Here is a 19,567-nt window from a genome sequence, read left to right on the forward strand (position 1 = left end):
CCGTTAATGAGGAGACATCTCATTTAGTTCAGCCTTCACCTGCCGGAGATCTACTGTTTGTGCGTGTGTGTGTGTGTGTGTGTGTGTGTGTGTGTGTGTGTTGTTGTTCAAAAACTTTGTCGTCAGAACTTCACAGAAAAATGAAAAAAAGTTGTATTTCTTCCTCTCAGTCGGGTTTTTTAGCGCCGAGTGGAATTTGTTCATCAGCCAGAACAAACAAACAGTGAATGAAAAGAGAAGGAATCGTTTAGCGGTTCAATCAAAACTGTGCTGATTAAATCTTTGAGCAATCCAAGGTGCTCACCTCTCAGCAAATGAAAAGTCCTTCATTATTCCTCTGTCATTTGTGGTTTAAACACACAGACCCTCTTCAAGACGCATTAAGAGGCGGTTCTGCTCATACTTCAGCTGGATCAGGAAGAACACGTGAATTGTCGCATTGAGATTTTGAACCTTAAATACTTCCACCAGCAGGTCGCCGTTCAAACTGCTTGAAATTTAAAGAAAAAAATGCATATTCTTGTATTTGTTTTGGCGTTTTGGTGTTCCTCACCAGGAAGCAGAGCTTTCCCAAAAATTGATCTCCAGAGTATAAATCCCTGAACACTGGTGTTTCGGTTCAGGGGGAAGTTTTGGAAGAACGATGATGGAGGCGGCCCGGTCCCGGTCGTGGTCGTGGTCGTGGGCTGCGTGGAGACGACTTTCTGGTGCATTTAACATATTTTAAATGCCAGTACACACGGTGCAGCTGTAAGCAACTTAAACTCAGTGTATGTAGGTGATCAGAGAGCAGCGGGGCCTGGGTGTCTTTCAAACGTTCAGGTGTTTCACCGCAGACTGAAAAAGACCGAAGATGACCGAGAGTCGTCGCGATACAGAAACTGCATTTTAACGTCAGACTGTCAGACGTAGTGTTGGACTCGTTTACTGACTCTTTGATCACATGTTCTGATCAACTAACGTTTCACAGGCTGGAGTCGCTGTTTCATTCAGACAAAAGCTTCAGCGTTAAACACTGATGCAGCGATGTTGTATTTGACAAACAAAGCACCTGGAGACGGTGTAACTCGATATCAGTTCTGACACTCGGGTCTCGTTTGTAGCACTTTTATTAAAGCGCCCTCCATGTGACTCCAGTCCAGACCAGGACCTCCTCCTCCTCCTCCTCCTCCTCCTGGACTTTCCAGTCTCTGTTTTGTGATTAAAAGGACGTTAATGCCAAACAAGTGGAACATAACCTCACATTCAAACTTCACCTTCCTTCAGTCGATGTGAAACTCTGAACCTGACGTCTGCAGATTCTTCTACACGCTCACCAAGAACAATTTTATGGGTTTGATCAAATTAGCGAGTGTAGATATATCAAAGCCGCAGCTGAATAATAACTCAGTAATTGCTCCCTCCCCCCTCCTCTCTCCGGGGTTGGACCGGTCTTATCAGCTCTTAGTCTCGCTGCCTCTCTGCCTCCCGGAGCGGCTGATCTCTCCCAGGGCTTGTCTCTGTCTTATCTCGCCCTCACACTTCACGGAGAGGAAGTTCTTAGAGGGCTGGGCCCGCCAGATAGCGACTGACCTGTCTCTTCCCTCTGGAGCGGTTTCTTTTTTAAGGAAGCTGCAATCTGCGAACTGAACTCAAATGGCTGACTAGATTATCCCCCCTCCACCACCTCCACCATCACCTCCTCCCCTCCTCACCACCTCCACCGTGCAGCCAACACACACTTCACTGTCTGAGGACGGGTGTATTCGTCTTCCTCGTGTTTTCCCTCCCTCTCTGTGCACCTGTCTCTCCTTAATGAAGCGGGAAAGCTGCCTGTGGACTCAGGTGGCACTTCTTTGAAGATGCCGCCCTGTTGGGAGTTTGAACTCAACGCGGGGGGGAGGGGGGGAGGGGGGGGCTGTGAACATGTCAAAGGCAGAAAGCTGACAGAAGTTAAACGACTCCCATAAATCTGCTGCTTTGCCGCCTCTTTAAAACGTTTCTTTCCATCTCTGCTGCTTTGATTGACTATCTGATGTCTGTCAGCAGCCGGAGAGGAGTCGCACTTTGTTCCAAAACAGCTAATCAAGGTGGAGGATCTTTGGAGTGAAAGCTGCTGAATTTCCTATTGATGGCTTTTCTTCTACTGTCAAAGACATGAAAAAAAAAGAGTCTTTTGTTTCCTTTTATCAAAGTCAGCTAGATTTTCTTTGAACCGCGTGCACACCTGAGGATTTCAGATGCTGCTTTCTTTTGTCAACAAAATTAAAACGTCTGTTGTTTCGCTCTGGCAATCAGCTCCATCGCAGGTAGAAGCGGGGGAGAGAGCAGCGTGTCGTCTCGGGCGTCGCGAGCGTCACAGCGAAAAAAAAAATAATGCAAATTGCCATTTCAGCATCTCTGTGGTTTGAAAATAAAGCGGGTTTGAATCTAGAAAGCATATCGTAATTGAAAAGAAAGTGTGTTAAGGTAGATCCGCTTAAACTGCCAGTTAAGCCTATTAACGTTTTTATCAGGAGTCACAGTGCATTTTATTTGCTGATTGATGGAAGATGTTCCACGACGAGGAGATGCAGAAGCATGTTTCTTTCTTTTTCTTTTTTTTTTTGGCCAGCTGCTGCTTCCTGTTTCTGCCTCTGGGACGTGGAAGCTGTCATGAAAAATGTGCATTACAGCAAAATTTTTCTAAGTGTGTCCGCTGTGATTTTTGTGTGTGTGACAGATGGTGCTGCCGACAGCGGGGAGCTGGACCTGAGCGGGATAGATGACAGCGAGATAGAGCTGGTACGTACCTGCTGCTTAATGAGCTCCATTCAAATCTTTACACTCGGTGTTCTGCACATGCTCCTAAAGGCTCATCACAGAAGAATATCTGCTCACCACGGCAGCTGCGTTAGGAGCCTCAACTCTCACACAACAACATGTACAGTGTTGCACAAGAGTTTTAATGAATCTCAATGAAACTCGGTGGAAGGTTTGATCAAGTGAACCATGATTAACATTGTGAGAATCTTTTCTCTTGAACTGAGGCTCTTTATTGAAGGAAACGGAAATAGGAAAATAATCTTGCAATAATCTCTCACAAACATTCACTCTCTAAAATCTAGAGGAACTGTGAAACATCAAGGACGCGAAAGTCGTCGTGACTCGCGTTTATGTTGGTGACGCAAAATAAAAGTTCATTGACATTTTCTGTGATAGAACTGAAAACATTTGCAAATTGTAGAAGTTTAGGGATTTTATAGTTCGTATGATGACAGACATGATGACTCAGAAAAGCTGCAAAGTCGATGTTTTCCATCAGCAGATTGAAGACAATTGGTTTGATACTATTAAGGATCGAACGATGTCACTCGATACCAAATTTCAATACCAAATGAGTGAATCTCATCAGTGTCAGTGAGCCAATCAGCATGCAGCATGCTTGGAACCAAGATCTAATGACGCTGGTGATTGGCTGTTTATTTACACAACGACATTTTAGCTTCAAAATAAAACACGAGTAAAACTAAAATATGTTCTGTAATGTTTATTGTAATTTGGTTGGTGGAATTCAAATCTAAAATTAAAATAATAGAATTAAACTACCATCAAAACTAAGCTAGCATTTCTAGACTTATAGACTGCATTATAATTGTACATGTGTTCATGATATTGTGTGAGAATTAATGAGGCGGCGGTTGAAGAAGAGATCATTTTCCCCCAGATGTAAAACCACTCTTAGTTTCTGTGATAACTTTTCCCTGAACTCCACCAACGGTCCCTCTGCCTCTCCGCAGTATCTGCTGGATGACAAAGAAATCAAAATCAAGACGGCGCTGTGGATGGCAGAAAACTCCGACTACCTCAAAGAGCAGAAAGGTACTGTCAGGATGCAACATGATTTCTGTTTCAAGGCAGAATTTAACTTTCATTTCTTGCATGAAGCGGCTGGTTTGTCCCACACTGCACCTTCCAGTGTTTTTTATCAGCCAAACAGAGTGAAACCTCCAACCGAACCTGCCACTTGTTTAAGCTTGTGGCCTGCTGTGACTTCCCTCTGTGTCGTATTGATATTGTTATCTCAGAGTTTGTATGTTCAGACTGTTCCTTCGTTCTTTTTTTTTAGAAAAGGAGGCGAAGATAGCGAAGGAGAAGGAGCTCGGCATCTACAAAGAAAAGAAGGTAACAGCAGTCGGCCTTAAAAACTCTGAGATAAGGGTGGGGCGGGTCGGTGGGAGCTCCACAAATACAAACAGGAAGTTGGTCGGAGACAGTTTGATGGTCAGACGGTCAGAGACAGAATCTGTCTGTCAGATCAGATGTCACATGAATCTGATCTTATTTTGAACATTTGGACTTATCTCAACCTGAGGATACTTATTTACACAAACTCTGTCTTTATTCAGGCCTTTCTCATCTCAAATATTCTTTCTCTTCTCTTTTCCTTCATCTGAACCAGTGTTTGGGCTCGTGACCTTTAGATCCGAGCGATACCTCCTTGTGACCCCGCTCCACAAATGGCACGTCTCTGAGTTTAGAAAAGTTCTACAACAGAAAAATGATTTTTGTCTCAGATTGTTTTAGTGGCTGTTACAGCGGCCGAAAGAGGGAAAAAAGCCAGGTTTAGGGAAAATACTATATATTTATTCAGCAGAAAAAACTATTTTCACTCTTTCCTATCTCATTGTTCATGTCGTCTGAGATAAAGCAACGTTTATGCTTCAACACACAGAGTATGTACAAGTAGAGAAACATCCACACAGTTTTTCTAACATGTAAACTATTTAAAAATGATAAATGATAAATAAATTTAATGAAAATAATCATTAGTTGACTGACCAATAGTGAATAGCAGGTAAAGTCCTGCAACACACCTGGAGGTCGGGTTATGAAATATTATGTGCTGTCAGGGTCAATGTGTAGCTGACGTCAACGATGAGTTACACGAGATGCAACTTATGATTATTTTCATTATCGATTCATCTGTAGATTATTTTTGTTTAGTCAGAAAAACTGTGGAAAATGCTTAAAATGTTAGAAAATTGTAAAAGAGAGTTACGATCTCACTTTTCAAAGTAATGTACTGCTCGTTTTGCCCAAAACACAGAGATATTCAATTCACAGTTGAAACAGTTGATCAGCTAATTGAATAATTGGCGAAAGCAAAAAAGGGAAATAAAATCTTCCAGTGTTCAGACAGACAGACAGATGTTCACACGGGATGGACAGAGACAGGAAAACAGCTGGACGTTTACAGTCAGGTAGGCGACACAGAGACGGACTGACTGACTCTGTGAAACCACAGATAACTGGGCTGTACGTCCTGTGAAACTGGTCCCCGCTCATTTCCCATTACTGGTTTTGGCTCGGCGCAGACCCTTTGTTAGACCCAACATCTGCTCACTGGTTTTAACTAGCTGGATTAACTGCAGTGAAACAGAGATCTAATGAGACACGGAGCCTCCTGACAGCACTGATCCAGCCAGCCAGCAGCAGCCTGTCACAGCGCTGACAAATGAGTGAATAAATAAATAACACGAAGGGCATTCTCGCCGTGTTTTATGCATGACAACTTCGGCATCCTTTTGTGGTTTATAAATCAGATCTGTGAAGAAACTAGTGCGGTTTTAAGACGTGTGAAATGTGGTTAAAAGTTTACATTTTCAGTGAAGAGAAACCCCGATGATCTGTGGCCATAAATCTCAGGGAGGTCAAGGTGAATGTGGAATAACTGAAGCTGGGTGATGACCTCAATCTGGTGTCTTAATTGAGATAAATTGTTGATTACAGAAATGTGTTTAACTGCAGATTTGCTTGCGGAAATGTTCTGCTGGTGGTCTGAAATTACTCACTTATTTTTAGAGGGTAAATCCCCTCTGGGACCTAAACAGCCTAATGGGAAGAAAAAATTATTTCCAGATAACGTTTGACCATCTCATGGGTAGATCTGGGTTCAGTAAAGACTATGAGGTCTTAATCGTGACCTGTTTCCAATATGTACAGTCACAGCCGAGATTGTTTTTTAATCAAAGAAACTTTTGATATTCGTACCAGCCAAGAGGCCCCGCTAAGAGGCGTCAACCGATCCGAGCCAGCACCGCCGACGAGGCCATCGAGAAGATGCTGGAGCAGAAGAGGATCTCCTCCAAGATCAACTACGACGTCCTGAAGGACCTCAACATCAAACCCGGCGCCAGCCCAGCTCGCAAGGTCGAGTCCGTGAAGAAGGAGCCGTCTGCCACCAAGCTGACGGGACGCACCCCCAAACCCGCACGAGCCCCACTCAGCCTCAGCACGCCGCTCAGCACCCTGGGAAAAAGGTTGGTGGGGACGCATTTTTTACATGTTGCACTAATCAGGTTTGATCGGGGCTTGTATCCTGGTTACTTTAAGAATAAACCACCTAGTTTATTGCAGGTTTATCAAAGCCAGAATAACAGCTTATCCTATATAATGTATAATACCAATATATACAAAAATTCAACAACAAGGATCTCTTGTTAACCCCCGGGACAAAACACAACATGCACGTATATAAACGAAGAGCGCACACACATGCAGATAAGAGTGAGCTGCTAGCTGCTGTGCAGACTGGTAAAATGGATCCGTGGCGTCTCATTCCCGGGTTGGTGCTCCCGTCAGTGTTGGTGCCTCCGTGTGAGGCGCTTCAATCGGTGATGTGTGTGTTTTTGAAACTTATTTCGGGGCAGAAGCTCACTCTTTCATCCCTGAGCGCAGTGTAGCCGCTGTGTTTCTGGTTTAAAACACAAAATAGAAAGTTAAATGTTGACCCGGGTGTTGTGTTTGTGCTGACTGTGGAGTGAACGCTGATTGAACCCTTTTCCATTGCCGCCAGATGTTAGCGCGTGTTAGCTGGCAGCTAGGATAAAATGCTCTCAATGTTAGCCCCACTCATCCCAGCTGATGTTGGCTCCAAATTGATAATAGGATTTTAATAACTCAGTGTGGAGGTTTCCATTGTGAAGGTATCTTTTTTGCTGCAAAGATAGTCCACCTTTTCCAAACTGACATTTTAAGTGTTGACACATAATTTAAAGGCATATTTAAATAAAGTTTTATGTGAAGACACATAATCTAAATTCAATAAAAACAAAAAAAAAGATCCAACAGATAAGATGGATAAGAAAATGTGTCAATCAAAATCGATGCTTATTATATGCATTTGTCTACATTGTCAAAACCCGGTGCCTACATTACCCACAATGCAGCTCAACCGCCATCAGTTTAATAGTAGTGGCTGATGAAGCCTGGAGCCTGCAGTGGAGATGAGATCCACACCCCCAGATTGTTTTTTCTTCTACTGTTCAGACTTCAGAGCCGACCGACGCTGACTAAAGTCACATCATTTATCAGACTTTACGCTGCTCCCTCTGGAGACACAAAAGCCTTTATACTAATTGTCTCCCTGCAGCTAATTGTCTCCACATTACCCTTTTTAGCATTAAATCTGATGGCATTAAAGATGAAGTCTCCACCATAGTGTTAGCATATTAAACAGCTCTTATTTATAGGACATGAGTGACTATGAGCTCTTAAAGATAACAGGAGCTCCTTTTCCAAAAATACGTTGATTTAATAAAGAATAAATTAATAAAGTGATCTTAAATCTTAAACACTTGATGAGTGTGTACCCTCTTCTTGTTAACGCCATTACTTGTCATGTCAGCCAGGTGTGTACCGCAGATAAACAACACCTAAGGTACATCAATCCATATTTAATTATGTCCGTGGCTGCCCAAACCATTAAATAATCTCCAATGCAAACAACAGATGCTCGATTGAATAAATGCGAGATGGATGGAGGGTGTTTACTCGAGTCTGATGCAACACCAGCCGTTACTCCTCTGCCACTGGGGTCAAATCCACCCGTTTTTTTTTTTTGTTTTTTTTTTCCCTCCCATGTGACGTCGCTTTACTCCACAACGATGAGACAGCACTTCTTCTGTCGCCCAGAATAATCACCTGCGACAGGAAGACAGGCTCCTGTGGGATTTTCTCTTTTTTTTTAATTTTTTTTTTTTTCCTGAGATACACCTTCTCTGCCAGGATTTGTCTCTGGCTGTTGCCCCCCCCCACCCCCTCCTTCCTTTCATGACATGCATTCACAGGACTGATCCACGCCGAGCCTTTCAGATGAACTTAATGGGTTTTCTGCAGTGCAGAGAAAAGCTGAGGGGCTTTTTCAGTTTGTTTGGTGTTGGGGGAAATTGGTTTCCTATGGCTCTGTTTTTAAATCTCTTTCAGTTAATGTTGGTTTTAGGTACCATCTTGAAGCTTTATAGGAGTCTATAGAGGCAGCTGTTTAGTGATTAAGGGGATGTAAGCCCCCCCGTCCTCCCTCCCCTCCCTCGTCCTGTGGTTAGTTGAGCTCCAGTCATCTGGTTGCAGTTTGCCAGGCCTTCGTAAACCCTGTCCTGAGCTCTGCGATAATGCACTGTATTTGGTCTCAGACCCACTGAGGAGTTTGATAAGTCTGCTGTTTATTGCAGTTGGGACTCTTTTTAGGGCCAGTTTCTTTTCAAGTCGAATGAAATGTATTTATAAAACACTCTTTAACAAAATGAGGCTGTCCACAAAGTGACAAGGGATGTAAACACAGATAAAAACAAGAGAACAAACACATAACAGCTTTAAGATTTGAGGCCAAAGCCTGTGAGAGTGGAAAACAGGTCATGGAAACAAACATGGAGACAGAAATTCACTCTGTAAAAACCTTCAAGCCTTTTCTCTAACTAAGCTCTTATCAAACAAAATGTGCTAATGATGATTTAAACTGTATTTAGGCGGCTGTGGTTCAGGGTTTGGAAAACGTCGTCCATTAATCGCAGGGTTGAAGGTTCAATCTCTGGTTTCCTCTGTCAACGTGTCGAAGTGTCCTTAAACATTGATGTAGTGTGTGTGCTGTGGTGTGTGTGTGGTTTGTGTGTGTGTGATGATTTGTGTGATAAGATCTGTGTGAATGATGTGTGTGTGTGTGTGTGTGTGGAGCCAGTTAATTTTGTAATCATGTGTTTCTGTGTAATGTGTTATAATTTAACGTAGAACCCACCAACTATCCACTGGAAGTTTGTGTTATTATAGGGAACTGAAAAAAGAAATGGGAAAAATTAGGAAAAACGGAAAAAAGAAAAACTGATCTACTGAGAAACAGACTGACAAAAAAAAATGAAAAACAGAAAGTGATTTAAAAAAAGAAACAGAAAATACTGAAAAACAAAACACACAGTAACACAAAGAAGAAAAGATTGAAACAGAAAAAACTGTTAAAATAAAAACTTTGAAAAACAGTAAATTAAGAAATGGAAAAACAAAACAAAAATAAAATGCTGAAAAACAAGAGATGGGAAACAAAACAGGACAACCCAAAAAAGACACACACACACACACACACACACACACACACACACACACACACACACACACACAAAACTGAAGAATCCACCAGAAAAATGGAAACCAAAAAAATAAAACAACTGAAAAAGACAAACAAAAAAAAAGCTGAAGAACTAAGAAACACAAACAGATGCAGAAAAAAAAAATCCTGAAAACGGAAACAGAAAAAAAAAAACCCTGAAGATCAGAAAGTTAAAACACACAAACAAAAACCCACAAACTAGAAAAGAGCTGCGCCTACACCCTCACAATCTGGACCGCAGTCGATGGATAACCGTGTTCTCAGGGGGAAACGCACCTTCTCAGACAGAATGATTGATGACACAAATTATGACACATTACAGCACTTCCCATTTAGAAGATGGTAATGTGATACTTTATTGATTTGTTGTGGGGAAATTGTCTTTGTGCTCGCGCTCCTCCACGGTGAGGTCAGAGGGCCGGCTCCGGCGCAGCGATGCGGCAGCGATGCGGCAGCGATGCGGCGTCTTGCTCGAGGACACTTCAGCAGAGTGCGTGTTTCTCTGATGGGGCTTTTTACTCTGCATCCACCCGCTCAAGTGTCTTATTCATCCTCCTCACAATACTCAAGGACAGAAAGTAAATGAAAACACTTTGTTAAAGTGGATCCTCGATGTTCCCGCGTACAACGGGTGATGAACTCGATCGTTCAGTAATGATGTATCGACCTCGGGGGCAGCATTGTGCTCTGATTTCACACCACTGTACAAGCACCCCACCCCCAAGGTGAAAGGGTCTGTACATGTGAATATGAGCTTGAATTTATATTTATCTGTGTGATATGACTGACGACCTGTCCAGAGTTTACCCTCCCTCTGCCTCCGTTCATGCTGCAGAGCCGGGGCTCCTCGTTTCCTGTTTCCAGTCTTTTTATCGGGGCTGGGAAAAGTTTTCAGATCATTTACACGAGGAAAAGTAGAAATGCTACACCTGGAAAATACTCAAGCAAAAGTCCTGCATTCAAGATTTCACAACATGTACCTGAAGTATCAAAATAAATGGCCACTTTTGGTGTTATATTAATATATTATTAATTATTGATGCACATGTAAGTGTATTTTAATCTTGCAGTTAGTTAGTTACGACTGTTTCGAGTGTAAAATGTGGCAGGTTTGAAGTATAAAGTAGCATCAAATAGAAATACTGAAGTACAAGCTTGATGTAATCGTACCCATGTACAGTACTTGAGTAAATGTACTTAGTTACTTCCCAACACTGGTCTTTGTGCTAAGTTAAATTAACCGGTTACTGGCTTCATATTTACTTCACAGACACGAGAACTGGTTCAACTTCTCATCAAACTGCAAGAAAGAAAATTAGTATATTTCCAAAAACGTCTTTCTTTCAAACCTGAGTAAATATTGATTTGTAAATTATTTGTTATTCCCTTTATATATTGAATTGTGTGCTTGATTAATAGACTAATTTAACATCTCAGTCTCCATGAGTTACAGTATTACTGAATAAAAAGTAATTAATTACTAGTATACTGATGAAACTATTTAACAACATGACCCATAAAGTCAACGGTCAGAACTGTTAGAAAATAATTGGCTCAATATGAAGTGAAATAGTGCAGACGAATAATTAATCAATGTGTCAACATTTACTTTTCCAGATCTAGTTCTTCTTTTCAGTTTTATATCTTTTTTTATAAACAGAAAATCTTTGAGTTTTTTGTTGTTGGTCGGACAAAACAATCAGTTTGTAGACGGCACTTCAGACCGAACAGATATTCTTCCACAAAGCGTAGATGAATATTTTAGTTGTCAGAAAGTCTGACAGTTTGACAACAACAGTGGACAAACACTGAGCCGAGGGTCTGCTGGATTTGAGCCGCTCCAGTTGGCTAATGGCTGCTGCCAGAAGAAGGCAGATCTCTTCCTTGGAAAGCCGACATGCTCCATGAATGAAAGACGGTCTCCACAGTCTCATGTTTTGGCTCTGATCTCTTTGAAGAGGGGCTTCACTGGCACCGGCCCCCGTCCCGTGTTTTTAAGAATGGACTCTCTCTGCTGAAGTATCCGACCTGTTTGAATTTTTAAAAACGCATTCCTGTCCTGTCAATGAATCATTGATGGTCAACCTCTGTTCTGAATCATTCATGCCACGCTTTCTTTCATTTTTCTTTCTTTTTTCCTGAATGGAGACTCGCTCCGTCCATTTATTGAGAAATCGCTGAACTCTGCACTTTGTCGCGTTGAATGCACAACAGTGTTTTCAACCCCTGCGGTTTTTTTTTCAGTTTTCAGTTTTCAGTAGCTCTACCCACAAGCCATTAGGAGAACTACAAAATGCCCCGCGGGCTAGCGAGCAGCAACATGGCGATAATCTCCCATTCTCTAATAGCATGTCAGTGGTGGCGTTGGAATGAGAGAAAAAAAAAAAAAAGAAAGACAAAAACCATCTGAACCAGCGACCGTTGAGCGCAGAATGGTCTCTTTCAGCCGGCCGGTGGAGGAGCAGACCGTTGCTCTGCACCCTGAAAAGGTTGTTGTGCTGGTTATTGAAAAAGGGGAGAGGCCTGGTGTCAGGGAGACCTATGAAAGTGCAGGAGAAGGCCTGCTGACAGTGCAGCCATTGTGCCTTGTTTCGAGGCCTCGCTGAGGGGCTACACTGAGGCATCGTGCTGCTCCGGCCTCCCCTCCCTCTCCCCGGTTCCTCCTCCAGGCTCCTGGCTGCTCCCTGCGCTCTGCGCTCGAGGGTTTGCTCTCGTAGATCTGGGCTCTCGTTCTGCATCGGGCTCTGAAGAACAGCCTGGAGTTTTTCCTCTTCTTCTCCTCCACTTTCCCTCCTTCTGTTGCCGCTTTATTTCTTCTCCCACTCCCCCTGTAGCTCTGTTGCCGCCGTGTCTGATCGTTTGCTCACAGATCCACCGGCACATTGTTTGACACTTGAACTGCGATGTAGAAACTGACATTAATATCCAGAAAAGTCTCGTTCATAACTTGCTCATAAATGTTTTTAGGCTCGATCCTGCACGTTTTCATTCATTGCAATATTAGTGTTCAACATTGATTCAGTGTTTTGTGGCTGTGTTAGCATAAATCTAAATATATATGAGTAAGTTATTAAGTGTGCTTGACCTACAGAACCTGTGTTCACAGCATCTCAGGCCCAGTTCTAACGTCCATCCCTTCGCTCGAAGTATGCAAAGGGATCAGGGTGTCCAACCCTTACAGGCCCCGTATGTTACACACTCCCTGTGTTTTATTTGAAGTGTTGGTCCATAAGAAGATATATTTGTGGTTTTCAGAACCAAAAAACATCTCAGTGTAGTTTTACATCTCCGCTGTCAGGCTTCTCTCTGGAGAGCCAATCAGAAGAGAGGAGGCTCTGAGCCTTTGTTTCAGTATTATTGGTGGAAATGGTCGTTATCTGTTGGGTGTCATCTCCACGTCTGTTTCCAGCTGTAGGCGACCTCCTTGTTCTTCATCTCTTCTCCCTGTTCACCGTCTCTCAGCCTCTTTACCCTCTTTTCTCTCCATCACAACCTTTTTCTCCCATTCACCATTGCTCTCTTCCCCCCCCCTCCATTTTCTCCCACTTTGTTTTCCATCTTTCTCTCCGACAGCCTCGTTCCTCCAAGTTTCTCCATCTACCCCATCGCACCCCCCCCCCCCCCCCCCCCCCCCCCCCCGACCTCCTTCTCTCTCCGCCGCCTGTCCTCTATTCTCTCGCCTACTTTTCTAATCCTCGCTGTGTCTCAGTGTCTCCCAGTTAAAAGCCTTCAGCAGCAGCTACAGGCCTGTTGTATCACTCGGCACCATCAGGTCTGCTCTAGCTTTGGGCTTCTGCAACTCGCTAACGAGTTCTTTGTCTTTCTTGTGCTCTCTCTCTCTCTCTCTCTCTCTCTCTCTATCTCTGTCGTCTCTTTATTTTTTTTTTCTTTCCTCCTCGTTTTCTCTCTTTCATCTTTTCTCTTCATCTCTTCGCTCAAGTGTTTGCGCTTTACAAAACATGGTGTTAATTTGCTTCACTTGACTCAGACAAGTTTGATGGCAGGACGTGAGAACGAGCAGTGATTGGTGTGACGACGGAGGAGGCGGTTTGATCAGAGTTGTAGCTGTTACGACTCTGTCGACATCTCACTTAACTTATTATTGTTTTTAAAAAGGTCAGAGATGATTTTTTGTTTTTATTGTTTTCTTTGTGGCTCACTTGACTTTAATCGTAACGTGCTGCTGCTCGCCGTCGGTTTGGGGAACCGAGCTTTTGTCGGTGGTCTCACTGGACTGATACACATGTTAGTTGAAGGAGTAGTTAACAGGCATCTGATAAAGTCCTGAGCTAAAACTTTGTCTTTACTCTCTTTTCTCCCTTTGAAGCGTGTGCTCCGGTTGCATTGATCTGAAAGGAATCAGACGCTGTGGGTAAACGATAAGCTGAGGGAACCCGTAGAGTGTCCTCGCTTCATGCTTTGTTCTTATCAGAATAATGATTTGTGGAGATGTAAGATTTGATTTACGTTAGTGCAGTGACCCTGGAAGAGGTTCACTTGTCCGGTATTTCACAGTAAAAGCATAAAGCGGAGAAACATCTGTAACATAAACATTATTTTGTGTTTTTCTTCAGCGTTCCTAATTTTATTTTCATCCTGCAACCTCTACAGGATCCTACAGTGAACTTTTTAACTTCACAGTTTTTGTCCCTGCTTCGTCCATTTTTGTCAGTTTTGCTCAGAAATGAAAATCTCCGCTTCTGTAAACGGTCGCAGATTCTCACACGACGGCCACAGACTTCGTGTCTCAGGCCTCATCTCTGTTTTCGTTTTTTTCTTGGCTTCTTTCCCTCTGTTATCTTGTCGTTCACCCTCCTCCCTCCCTCCCTCCCTCCCTCCCTCTCTTGCTCTGCATTCCCTCGGCCTCGGCCCTTCAGGGACAGCAGGGCCCTTCTGTACTCACTGTACCGGACAGTTTTTAGGTTCAGACATCCCATGCACTCGTTCACTCCTCCTCCTTTCTCCTTCCGCCCCCCCCCCACCCCCTCCTCCTTCTGTCTCTCCACCCTCCACCTCCTCCAGCCAGCTGCCAAACAGACCCTCCCTGTTCCCTCCATCCCTACTGGAGGATGGAAAAGCAGTCTTCCAGAAATAGCCCAGATAATTGCCCTCCAGTGATATTTTTTCCTCCTCTCGGTCACTCTTTGCGCTCCTCTGCTCCTTCATCTGTTCTTTTCCCATTCAAAGCTTTTTTTTTTTTTCTCTCTCTCTCTTTTTGGAGAACTTGTCTGATTCCAGAGCTTTTTTTTTTTTTTTAGAGAAAGAAAAGAGAAAAGAAAGAGGGAGAATTCCTGACTGCATTTCTTCTCCTCAGCGGGAGGGGAGTCGGGGCAACCATTTTGGTCTGTGTTGGTTTTCCAAAAATGTAAATCGGACCCAGAGACTCAGCCAGAGAGAAACTGGAGAGCTCAGCAGTTTTTCTGGCCAGATGTTGCCACGGCCACCGCTTCTCCGAGGCTGCGCCAGAGGATGGAGAAAGGAAACACAACTGCTTTTAGTTTTTCCCAGCCTGTTTGAAGCAGGTGCCGCGGTGAAGTCGAGAAAGTCACCTGTGCGTTTAAAAAAAACAAAAAAACAAACTTTACAGACAAAAGGAAAAAGTGAGAGAGAGAGAGAGAGAGAGAGAGAGAGAGCGAGAGAGAGAGAGAGAGAGAGAGAGAGAGAGAGAGGGAGAGAGAGAGAGAGAGAGAGAGAGAGAGAGAGGCTCCAGTTGATTCTCCTCCCTCTGTGCAGGGAGAAGAGGAGGTCGGACTCTCCGGCGCACTCGATTGAAGAGGATGTTTTTCCTTGTTATCCGACCAGCTGTGTTAGGGGAGGGTGTGTAATTTGTCTGTGGTTTGCAGCCCCTCCCTGTAAAGCCTCTGATCCTCCAGAGCTCCCCCTCCCCTCCCTTCCCGTCCACCCGGCAAACTGCGACCGATGAGCTGTTGGATGCTGGTGCAGGTTAGCAGAAAGACATCGGGGGGGGGGGGGGGGTTATGGGTGCCACCAGGCCCAACCCATCCCACCTCCCCTGCCCCCCTCCCCACTGTCACTGGGACTCTCCAGCAGCCACGTGATGACGTGGGCGGCACATACTGCTGATGAGATTAAAAGCCTGGCTCTGCACGATGTGAGCTTTTCAGGAATTAAGGCTGCAACAGTTGTTATTATTTTAAAGCTGTTTGTGCAGTTTTTAAACTAAACGAGCTTCTCGTCAGGTCACGATTATTTATGAGACCCCACATCCCACATTTGTCCCAGAGAGCTCTATAATGAGGAGAGTAAGGGACAGTCCCCGTCCTTAAAGCTGCTCTAATCAATACTTTTATATTAACATCGAATCAAATGTCTATGTGAACTGTCCGACGGGTCGATCGCAGTGACAAACCAACAGATAATTATCCCGCGACTCTGCAGATCCTCTCAGCTCCACAGAGACTTTACCTCACTGTTTTGATTTTACAACCCCACAAATTTACTGTTTTGTTCCAGTCTCTGATCTCATGAGCCTCATTTCCAGACGCTGTTTTCAGCAACAACAAAAATAAATACTCTACCTGCTCAGCAGAAACACAGCAGACACACACAGTTAGAGACTCACCTGTTTTTACCTCAGGAGCTGATGGAGACCAAAAGCAGAGCTGAAAGACTGAGAATTGACAGATGGAAACAAACACAACTCAAAGTGATGCTCTGCCTGGGAAGAGCTGAAAGTTACGACTAGTGCACCGTTTAAACTTAAACCCCTGTGTGTGTTGGACCTGGGTGCAACTTTTCACATCCAGTCTGGAGCAGGTGTAGGTTGGAAAGTCAGGCTAGACCTTCGTGGTAACAATAAGAGGAGGGAAAACGATGATGGCAGCTCGTCTTGATTACAGAATAAATAACAAAAGGGCGTTAAGACGAGAAAAGGGTCGTCTGTGATGAGACCGGTCGGCTCATGGAGAGGTGACACGTTTTACCTTTATCAACTCCTGAGATTTGGATATTGCACTTTGGACATATTGTGATTTTAATTATATTTCAATCAATTGTGCAGGATAAATCTGTCACTGAATGGCCGTCATGCGTGATGTTATGGACTGAGGAGGTCACATGTGAACTGAGCATGAGCTCCACTTCACGTTGATTCAGCTACTTTGAGGATTTTGGCTCATAATCAGGCTGGTGAAGCCGTGACGCGCTTGTTCATACATAAAAGAACATGCCAGGGGCTAACAGGCCCGCACAAACGCCCCACTGCTGCGACCGCGTTAAATGAGGCACATTTCACATGCATTTACATTTAGGTCTTTAGCTCCCACTCTCATCCGGGGAGACGCTCAGATATTTAAACCCTCCCACCGACCACCATCCCCCGCCCTCCGCAGACGAACCCATTTCTCATGAAGCGCTGAGAAACGAGAGCGTCTCTTTGAATGTGGACGTCCGGTCTCCGGCTCCGCGGCAGCTTTTCTCTCCCTCTCCGCTGCCTCCTCCGTGCAAACAGTACTCAACGGCCAAACCTTTGTTCTGCGGCGCCGCGCCTCGCACTGTAACTAATGGGACAGCCAGGCCTGGAATTTCGAGGGCAACTCTAAAACTGGGCCATTTGGAAAACATCCCATTTTTTCCATCCAGGGCTTAGCCACAGAAAAAAAAGGAGAAAAAACAGCCCAGCCAGCAACCGAAAATGTTGACAGTAAAGGAGTTGATACTATTGTGGTAGTTCATGGCCTCGCAGGGCCGCAGCGCAGCTTAGCCGCTGAAGACTTCCCCCCTCGGCGCCACAAGAAGGAACGCCTCGACACTGAAATTCACTGAGATGCTCCTTCTTTTGTCCCTCTTTATCTTCACCCTCAAGTCGCTCTCTTCTCCCTTAAAACCCAAGATGATATATTAGTTTCATTTTTATATTTTATTCCCCTTCCCCGCTAAGTTTTATTGACACCATCCCCCACAGCTATTGCCAGTTGTCAGCCAGTGGCTAAATGGCCTCCCTCAATCGCCTTTTCAGCTCAGGCTTAGTCTCATTGGCAGTAAGCTGATTAGGAACGAGCCGCTAAGCCAGGCAGAGACTGATAGCCTAACAGAGAGAGAGAGAGAGTCGCGTCGGAGTGGATGAGAGAAGGAGGTGAGGGAGGGGGGAGGAGGGTGAGACAGACGAGAAGGGGGGGGGGCTAGTGAAAGGATGGAAAGGGAGGAAAAACAGGAGGGAGGCAGAGATTAATAGACGGGAGATGGACTAAGTTTCGTGGCGTGACGTCTCTGTGATGTCCTGGAAACCGCAGGTTATAGGAGGGGAGTGAGAGACAGGAAGTGGGCAGCGGCGTCTGTCCTGGTTTGACCTCGGGCTGAAGAGGAAGAGGAGGAGGAGAAGGAGGACGTCCGCGAGGCGGGATGAATCAGCCAGCGGAGAGTCCTGAAGCGTTACGGAAGCGAGCGTGACTGAAGGGCAGAGGACGCCAGGAAGAGATAAAGTGAAAGTGTGCGTGTGCTTCTGTTGTCATTAAGTGTGAAATGGATGAGTGATGGCGTTCAGACGAAAGAGTGATGGGCGGGAGAGAAGAGTTGGGAACATGTTTGCTTGTGTGATCTCAAATATATTATTATATTTTTTATATATATATATAAAAAACAGCAGAGTCACACTTTTGTTTGTTTGTCGGCAGGAAGAATTTGTCTCATTTGTACTTTCGACTTTCGTTTACACTTCAGGTAGATTGAGGCCGCGTTCACACTGATACATTTTCATTTTCTAAACTATCTCCGTCCAGACGAGTGTTTAGCTCTGTCTGAGAAATAATCTCCGTCCGTACGAACGAGCATCGCACAGGAAGCAGATCGTCTGCAGTCGATCTGTTTGCCGAACATACCACGAACGAGGAACGACAGCTGCAGCTTTAAAATGCTGAATTAAACTGCTCAACAGCTGCTTGCAAAGACGACAAGGTCGGCAACGCTTGTCGTTCGTTATCCACGTTGCTTTCATCACTGGTGGTCCGGGCTGATGAGACACGATCAGGAGGCGCGACAGGAATCCAAAAGTCTCCGTTTTACGAGCTCAAGATCTCGGTTTTAGTGTGGACGCCAGCAGAAGTTGTACATATTAGTGTGAACGTAGCCTCATTAGGTCAATGTTAAGGAGTGATGACACAGCAGGTTTCCAACGTAGCTGATGTGGACCTCTCGCTACGGCAACCACGGAGATACAGCCTGAGAAACTACGATCGGTCGGTTTGAGTTTGAGTTTCTCGTTCGTGAAGACGGCGTTAAACAAGAGGAAGAGAGTCAGTCATCTGCTGCTCTCCGAGGCGAGTCATCTGCACTGCCAACCTTCAGCTCATGATCACCGCATCTCTCTGCCATGGCATTTTATTTATTTATTTATTTATTTATTTATTAAAGGAAACAGCTTCCTGTTCAGAAAACGAGACGAGGCAAAGCTTCTCTCAGCGCCGTGAAGGAAAGAGTGAAAACCGAACGAGGGGAAGCGTCTTTAAAGGACGGTGTTCGTCCCTCCAGGAGAGACGAGGAACAACACCACTGCCCTTTATGTTTCTCCCTCTCGTCTCCCACCTCCTCCTCACCCTGGACGCTATTTGCTTCAACAGTTGACGTCGGTGGATCCGTAAGCATTAGCAACAACAACAATCCCAAAAGTAAACAGACACGTGGAGACACAGTGAGACAGAGGAGAGAGCGGCCTTCAGGCGTCTTTATAATGAAGGTGAATGGAACAAATTCACTGATGCTCCGGAGCTGTTTTTATTCCGTTCACTTGACATCACAGATCTCAGGCAGCGCTGCTGTTTGAGACATTACATCGTGGCCATCGGATAATGAGATTAATGGAGGCGTGATGTTCGTTATGATCCATCGCACAGTTTTAACAGTCCACTAATTGATTTTCATATAAGACAGAAACGTGTGGAAATCAGTGGCTGCGTGAAACATCTACATTGCAGAAAAGTAATAAATGATTGTGTTTGAAACTCGTCTGCACTGTAAATAAATTAAAAAATATTCAACAAAGACGTGAAGCAGGCGACCTGGAGCTCAGTGAAACTTCATCACATACAGAAGAATACAGAATAAAATGAATGAATGTTAGTTAACGAACTCAAACTTGCAACAACAACAACAACAGACATTTCCAATAACAGATCATTGAAACCCACCGTGACGCACTTGTAGTTTTTGTGGAGC

The 19,567-nt window shown here is 44.4% G+C and overlaps 1 protein-coding gene across 1 annotated transcript in view; it reads left to right on the top strand.

Annotated features, from left to right (window-relative positions):
• The window catches only part of LOC111225453 (transcription factor IIIB 90 kDa subunit-like), a 117,357-nt gene that overhangs the window by 62,638 nt on the left and 35,152 nt on the right, over window positions 1-19,567 (top strand). Inside the window, exons 14-17 of the mRNA XM_022750339.1 lie at window positions 2,702-2,763; window positions 3,759-3,840; window positions 4,088-4,143; window positions 6,016-6,281. Of these exons, the coding sequence (XP_022606060.1) occupies window positions 2,702-2,763; window positions 3,759-3,840; window positions 4,088-4,143; window positions 6,016-6,281 (466 nt within the window). The remainder of the gene's footprint in view (window positions 1-2,701; window positions 2,764-3,758; window positions 3,841-4,087; window positions 4,144-6,015; window positions 6,282-19,567) is intronic.

Source organism: Seriola dumerili, unplaced genomic scaffold (assembly GCF_002260705.1).
Source record: "Seriola dumerili isolate Sdu_G_001 unplaced genomic scaffold, Sdu_1.0 BDQW01000149.1, whole genome shotgun sequence".
NCBI classification, from domain to species: domain Eukaryota; kingdom Metazoa; phylum Chordata; class Actinopteri; order Carangiformes; family Carangidae; genus Seriola; species Seriola dumerili.